We start from the raw sequence: 7,793 nt of genomic DNA, 5'->3' as shown, positions 1-7,793 counted from the left end.
GAAGGGATGCTCAGAAAGGGCAGGCTGAAGTACAAAATATAGCTGGGATTTTGGAGAGAAGGAGTTAGGTCCAGGTTTCCTCCCAACTTCCACTGTGGAGTCTGGACACCAGACACTTCATGTGAGTAGGAGCATCTTGGAGGTCTGCAGAGCAAGGGATGTCTGTACAGTACCTGACATGAAAGCAATGATGCCTTGGAGAAACAGCCACTCAGTGTAGCCCTGGACTCTTCCTCTCCCCCAAGAACATGTCCAACCCCCAAGGCAGGTGTTGGTACCTTTCTACTCCCATAAATCTCTAGGCTGCACATGGACAGACACACCTGGGATGCACCAGTCAGAGAGAAGGCTTCCTGAATGTGTTCCCAAAGCAGCCTATCTTTCCACACCTGCTCCAGGGGTGAGTCATCACCCAAAGCACAGGCAGGCCAGTGCTTTCAGCCCCCAGGAGGATGGGTGGGGTTGTACCCCACTTGTGGAAAGGAATTGCCATTTTCTGGTGCTGCCTGTCCACAGAATCCTGGCTTTTGTGCAGCAGGTGCTGGTGGAGACTTGTATCAGCCTGGCCTTCTGGTGCTGTGAAATCTGGGATCGAGCCAGCACATGGTGGAACTCTGCTTCAGACCAATTCTCTTTACCAACAGATTCAGCTTTATTGTTATTCTTTTTTTTTTACATGATTCTTAGTGCATCATTTCAAATAAACTATCAAACTGTACAAAGAAACAGAGATAAAAGAAGAGGTGACAAAGTTGGGAAGAGGTTTTTAGTGTCATGAACCATCATGGAAAACAGTAGTCCATAGGCTCTCAAACGTTGAAGGTCCAAATAAATCTTATTTTGTTTGTTTAAAAAAATGCTGCAAAAGATAAACAATAAATGACTGTAATTAGCAGCTACAAGATCCTTCAAAACTGGAACTTGATTACTGTGAATGCACCGAGGGGAAAGAAAAGCAATCTGAGATAAAGGACCAAACCAAACTGTGAAATAAATAAAGTGTGGGAGGACAGTCGTGGCATTGAAATGCAGAGGAATCACTTCAGCACAACAGCAAATCATTGGACCACAGACAGCAGAAAGGAACAGGAATACAATTCCCCACTTAAAAGAGTACAGCATGTGCATCGCAGGATGGAGGGATCCAGCAGGGATGGGCAGGTGGGATTGCTCCTGCACACAAAGGTTCCCTGGAGCTGGTGCACAGCTCCAATTGTGCCTTGAACCCAAAGTGGTGGATGCCGTGGTTGCCAAACAAGCAGCCACTTGGCCAGTTTGTCTGAATAAGCAGGAACGGGAGAGCGATGTATCACAGCAAAGCCAGGTGGGATTTCCATCCGAGTAAAAAAAGGAGAAAAAGAAAAAAAAAAAGAAGATACATAGGCTACTGCAATTTTTAAAACGTCCTGGTGGGCTGGTCAGACCCTCCACATCCCTAGTGACTTCCCCAGGCAGCTTTGCCTTCACTTGCACACTGAGGTTAAAACCCACGTTAGAGTTTCCTTATATATATATATTTATTTATATATATTCATATGTATATATATATATAAAAAGGATAAGGTGACAGAGGGCACTCCAGGCCTCTCCTGCCAGGGGCAGATGATGTTCCCATGTGCCACGCTGGAGACACCTCTCACTTGGTCCGTGATCAGCTCACGACACCCGTCTCACGTCACGACGTGCTGGAGGGTGCTCCCCTCGTGGGAGGGACGTGCTCCTGCCCCTCTGTGCCCTTCTCTGGGAGCGCTGGTGGTGCCACAGACCGTGTCATCTCGGCTGAGTTTCCTGCACTGCCGGGGACTGTGACCATGAACCGGTGGGGACTCCAGGGAGGGAAGGCGGAGAGAGAGGGCTGGTGGAGAAAAGAGCAACCTGGCCCTTGACGAACCAGCACATCCCTTTGTTGTGCAGGCTGCAGCAGGAGGGAAAGAAAAGCCACTGGTGCTGTTGGGAATGAAGAAGAGATGATGCTGAAATGCCAGAGCATTGTCAGAGAGTGTCAACTAAAGCTTCTTTGATTTCTTTCACTAGAGCAATCCCCATGTCATACATGTCTACGGTTTTGCTCGGATAATTTCCTAAGTAAAATTGTGCTCATCGATCTAGTCCAGGAGCGCAGAGCATCGCCGGTTCATCCCCCTGTGCACACATTCCTTGTTAAGTGTTCTGCTCTAAAATGTCCTTTTCTGCCTTACAGCTGATGGACAGGTGCCCTTGGCTCAAGGAAGGGCTCGAATGTGTCTTCCGCAAAGCGAGGTCCTCAGCTTCCACCTTGAAGAAACTGGTCTCAATTCTCTCCAGGTCATCTGTCCCCACTTTTATCTTCATGCACAGCAGGTTGATGTACGTCTCATAGCGGCTCTTCTGCAGGGAAAGAGGGAACAGAGAGCCTGGCAACAGGGACAAGCCACGGTGTGTGTGGCAATGCCATCTGCTACTGCAGGAAAACCCATCCTGTACCATCAGGATCCCACTAATCTCACTCCCCAGGTTTAACCCCAGCACAGTGCCTGGTCTGTGCAAAGACTGATCAACTCAGTGTTGAAAGGGGTGTGTCTGTGTGTCTGTGTGTCCGTGTGTCCATGTGTGTGTGTGTAACACTCTCCAGCTGCTTTTACAAGTCTTGGCTGCCACTCTGATTGTATAAGGACAATACTGGGGGCAAAATCAGACCAACTGATCTGCTCCTTCCTGATTTAGGAGTTCCCTTTGTTTGGTTCAAATCCTTCTGCTTGTTATTGTTTCCATCCAGTGATTCACTTGCTGCTGCTGAGTTATGTCCCCATTGCTCCTCACAGAGCATGGTATCAAGGGAGGCATCTCCTCTCTGCCTGGATCCCTTCTTCCAGTGCTAGATGGGATCTTTTTAAGGACTTGTGTAATACCCATCCTTTCTCTTAACAACTCAGAGGCAGCCTGTACTGGCTTCTTTGTCAGCCCAGAGAAACAAGCATTTCTAGAGCACATCTCATAAGACAGAGGAGATGAGTTATGCTCTGGAAGTGCCAACTTCTCCTCGGAGACTGAAAAGGCAGCCCAGAGAAATGCTCGGATGGAGACTTCTCTGCAGGCATCCAAAACAAGATGTCTGGAAAATGGGAGGCAGCAGCAACCGCTTGAAAGGTTGGTACAAAGACAAGGGAACCAGCAGCCAGAAGCTGTGGCTTTGGAGAGCCTGGGTGTTACACAAAAGGGTGGTGCAGCCCTGGCATGAGGGAGGTGGGATATTTCCATCCTCGGAGATTTCTGAGGCTCGGCCGCTAAATGACACACTCAGTTTGGGCTAAGACTAGGAATACTCCAACTTCCTGCTGGAAGCAAGACTAGAGGCCTCCAGCAGTCCCTTCCCACTGACACCTATATGGCAGGAATTTTCTGCTCAACTCCCACTGGAACAAAATATCCCATTTCTCCCACAATTAAATGCCTATTAGACTTTAAAGAGAGCTAAAACTTAGTTACATGCATCCTCAAAGAGTCTGTAATCAGCTGTAATGCTGGGTTTGGCTTTATTTACAGAAATTGTTGCAGCAAAACAAGATTAATTCTCCCAGGGATTCCCTTCACTTTTTATTAATGTTGCTGCAAAAGACTGATGCACACTAAGAACTGAACCACTTTCCTACTTGGGACCTGAGGAAATGTCAAGATTTGACACAGTAAAGGAGGATTTTTTTTCTCTCATCAGTTTTCCCCTCCTCTGGTTAGAAACCACAGAGGGGAGGGAATGTCTGTTATGTCTTTTTTTAGCTTCAGTGCAAAACAGCAAGGCTTGCTCCTGTCCCAAGACACCCATCCAGCTTGGGAGCCCTTGTCCTTCTCTCTCCTTTCATGCTCTCCCAGGCTCTCAGCATCCACCCTGGAGTTCTCAGTTCTCCTCAATCAGCCAAGGTATCATTTATCACAGAAAAGATGAAAGTTCCTTTACCTCAAATATTAGGTAATGTTCTTTGAGTCTGTATTCCTCAGCCTCTTTTGACTTGAGGCTCTTCTCTACAGGATGTAATTTATGCTCTGCTAATTCGTCTGCAATCTGCTTCATTTTATTTTCATGAGACCTCAGCTGTTCCTCCTGCCGAGAGAAGAGTTGTCAGGTATTAAAACGTGGGAGTGCAGCACCCAAGTGCACCGCCTGCCTGTGGGTGTGGGAGCTCTCTCTGCAAGGACAAAAGCTCAGCTCCTGTGCTGGAGCCAAAGGTGTGCTGTGAATTTGCAAATTCATCTGATAAGGAGCAGTGGAAACACAGGTATTTGAGTGAGTCCAAACCTCAGGGATCTCAACTGCCAAGAGCAGATTTTTTTTGGCATCGGGGCGTCTTTAGCATCATAAACATGAAATGCTCCACATCCTTTAACAGCCAGGCAGAACCAGCACTGCCCCGAGAGCTGCTCATCCTGCTCTTTTCAAGATAAAAGCACCCTCCCCATTTGGGCTTTGAGAAAGGTGACATCTGGCCTCATCTGGCTCAGCAGACAGGAGCTGTATCTCTGCCCTGATATTTCAGGTTGTCCTCCCCTTTGCTGGGGGGCAGTGGCAGTGTGTCCCTACTTTTTGGAGGTGCTAAGGCATGCTGAGATTTCCCTGGACAGGGAAACAAAAGTTCCTCTTTGGATGGCAGCTGCTTTTGGTTAGCTGAGCCTTAGGCAGCTGTGGCCTTGTGCACCGGGACCCTTTGCTTCCAGAAACTTCCCTACTGAGTGAGACTCAGACTCCCCCTTCACCTGTGGCTTTGCAGCTCACAAAACAAGAGGCTGTCACCTCTGAGTGCCATGATATAAAATAAACCTGGGCTGCAGGTAAGTGAAATAAAAATAAAATAAACCTGCAGAGCTGTTGGGCTCTGCTGCCTCAACTGCGGAGCTATTCAGCTCTTTCAACTCCAGCAACAGGAAGGTGCTGGGATGTGATGGGCAAAGAACCAACAGCCAAACAGGCAGGTGTAGGTGGGGTTGTTTACAGCCATTGCACAGGAAGCATTGGCCTGACACCAGGATTTTCCACGTCTGTCCAAGTCGCCTGCTCCACTCCCCTGTTCCTGCCCCGAGCACCCGAGTGTGCCCATCAGGCAGGAACAGGGGGACCTGCAGATGAGCTCAGCATGAGCTGCCTGCTGAAGGGCTTGCTGAGCCCTGGGTACTCCTCCATCACTCCTTCTCTCATGTTACCTGGCACAGCTTGGTCATGGACGAAGGCAGGAGCGGGCGGCAGAACTTCTTCATGGAGCAGATTGCAGCTGGGAAGGCTGGAGCAGAGAAAATGGCAGCAACCAGGTTGATTCGCAGGATCCAGGAGAGCATTTCTTCCTTACTCCTGTTATGGAGGAAGAGAGGAGAGGGTGTCTGTAAATGCTCCTGACCCAGGACCAGCCAGCTCACAACAGTCCTGGAGCCACCTGTGCTCAGGAGGGGCATCAGTGGCTCTGCTTTGAAGCCACTTTGTGCCACCCTGGGTTGGGACCAGAGGGAAATCCTGGATAACTGGCTCCTCTACAGTGCCCTGATGATTTCAGGGCTGCTGTCTGTCTCTCAAAGTCCTGGCAGTCCTGCCTTCCTCATCAGCTCTGTCAGGATTCCTGAGGAGCTGGGGAGGGGCCAGGGCCAAGGATGTCCTGCTCTTTGGAGAACAAGAGCCACACAACAGCGGTCCCACAGAGCAGGATGGACCCCTCAGTTGTATCATTGGTGGGACATTACCCGGGGTGTCTCATCAAATCTGTTCAGGCACTGCTCCCCCAACCCTTCCAGGGGTTTTTGCTGCAGAAATTCAGGTGTCAATCTTTAGCTTGATAGCACTCCAATCCAACTTCCAGTGTCACCTCTCTCAGAAGAAGATGTGAAAAACACATGACAGAAGAGATGACTCAATCACACTTGACACTTATGAACAGCACAACTTTTCTCTGCAATGGACTAAAGAAGGAGGAAAATCCAGCCTGGCTGAGACGTCTTCTCTGAGGAGCTTTAGACAGTTTCCCCATCAAAGGATGATGAGGGGAACCATCACCTCCTCAGTTCAATGCACCACATGGATTTTCTCCCTTCCACTGGCAATTGAAGTTAGCAAGAGGAGCCCTTTACCGAGCCCTTTTCATCCCAGCCCATCCTGCTCAGCCCAGATTGGTGACAGATGAGAAAGACTTTCAGGATTGACACAAATCTACCAAGAAACTGTGGCCTATGACCAAGTCCTTTGAACAGTCCCTCAGCTCCTTGCTCCCCCCAGCCCTGTCCCCTGATGTGTGTGCTGACCTGGGCAGGTCAGGGGGACTCTGGCAGTGGCTGGAGGTCGGGCTGCCCATCCAGGGCAGAGCTGGTACTCACGGGGCCTGGAAGAGGAAGACTCTCCAGTCAGCTGTCTTCAGCTTGAGCACGTTGGACTTCTTGCTGTAGTCAGAGGCTTTTGTGGCTAAGGCGTGGTGCACACGGATGGCGTTCTTCAGATCCACTTCAGAGAGGTCTTTGTCAGGTTTATATTCATCCTGTGAAGAGGAACGTTAATTGGATAATGACAACACTAACACTTGCGGGCTGCTTTAATGAACCTGCCTCTCCCCCCCGCGCTATAATCACAGAGTGCCGAGACCAGGAGAAGGCACTGCTTTGTACAGTAAGTGCTGGGAGCTGATAATGATAATAATTAACATCTGGCAACTGCTTCCATCATTAAGTTCACTGGGAAGATGTGAAGAAGGAGATGAAAGTTTCAAACATAATTAGCAATAGTTATCTCTAACGCGGCACACGCCTGAGGCTTCATGGGAAGGCACAAGGCAGGGCCAGGGTTCTGCAGAGCTGCCCCCACAGCTCAGAGCTCAAGCTGGGATGCAATTCCCAGTCCACAGTGGGTATCACTGAGCACCTGGCCTGGTGCTGCAGCTTCACAGAATCATAGAATCACAGAATGGTTTGGGTTGGAAGGGTCCTTAAAGACCATCTCATTTCAACTCTCTGCCACAGGTACTGATACCTTCCACTATCCCAGGTTGCTCCAAGCCCCCTCTGACCTGGCCTTGGACACTTTCAGGGATGGGGCAGCCACAGCTTCTCCAGGCAACCTGTGCCACGGCCTCACCACCCTCACAATAAAGAATTTTTTTCATATATATAACCTAAATTCCCTCTCTTTCAGTTTGAATCCATCACTCCTTGTCCTATCACTCCAGTTTTGGGGGGGGAGGGTCTGGGCTCTGGAACAGCAGCATCCCTGCAACCAGTGCTCTTCCACAGAGGTGTGGGGTTTGCTGGGCAGTTGCCAGACTGAGTGTGGCCCACCTGAATCACTCTTGAACTCTCTTTAGTGCCCCCTTGGCATGGTCTCCCCTGTAATTCATTAGACTGGCACTTGCAAACTTGATTCCTGCTTTGCTTTCTCCACTGAAGGACAATTTCACACAAGTAGGGAATTAGGCAAGAACTATATATGTGTGTATTTTATAACAAGGTAGAAAATAGCAAACATGGGATTCAAAAAATATGACCTTGGCACAGCGCTTTTTAGGAAAAAGCGGAGTTCAGTCAATCCTGTGTTTACCTTTTGCTTTCCCAGTGACTGAGCTCATGGCCACTTAAAGCCTCTCACTCTGCAGCCCTGCCAGGTCAACAGCTGGTCCAGCTGGATGGTGCGATGGAAGGATGGACAGATGGGTGGATACACACATGGAGAGGTGATGTAAGAGGACGTGGCCTGCCTAAAGCAAAGCACTGTGCCACCACCCTGACCATGGCAGGACAGGTTGCCCCTGGAAGGGCCTGCCTCACCCTGGAAGATTACAGTGTCACAGGACTAATGT

At 49.4% G+C, this 7,793-nt stretch overlaps 1 protein-coding gene across 2 annotated transcripts in view; it reads right to left on the bottom strand.

The window, feature by feature from the left end:
* Nucleotides 1–631: 631 nt before the first annotated feature.
* PSD2 (pleckstrin and Sec7 domain containing 2) overlaps nucleotides 632–7,793 on the bottom strand; it is a 67,287-nt gene continuing 60,125 nt past the window's right edge. For both annotated transcript variants that reach the window (XM_017825677.1, XM_017825676.1), the window contains 4 exons: nucleotides 6,325–6,482; nucleotides 5,170–5,314; nucleotides 3,932–4,075; nucleotides 632–2,367 (listed from right to left, as the gene is read on the bottom strand). In XM_017825677.1, coding sequence (XP_017681166.1) covers nucleotides 2,161–2,367; nucleotides 3,932–4,075; nucleotides 5,170–5,314; nucleotides 6,325–6,482 — 654 coding nt within the window. In that variant the 3' untranslated portion in view covers nucleotides 632–2,160. The remainder of the gene's footprint in view (nucleotides 2,368–3,931; nucleotides 4,076–5,169; nucleotides 5,315–6,324; nucleotides 6,483–7,793) is intronic.

This window comes from Lepidothrix coronata, unplaced genomic scaffold (assembly GCF_001604755.1).
Source record: "Lepidothrix coronata isolate B3197 unplaced genomic scaffold, Lepidothrix_coronata-1.0 Scaffold121, whole genome shotgun sequence".
In the NCBI taxonomy this organism is placed as follows: Eukaryota; Metazoa; Chordata; class Aves; order Passeriformes; family Pipridae; genus Lepidothrix; species Lepidothrix coronata.
This window is presented reverse-complemented; position numbering and strand designations above follow the sequence as displayed.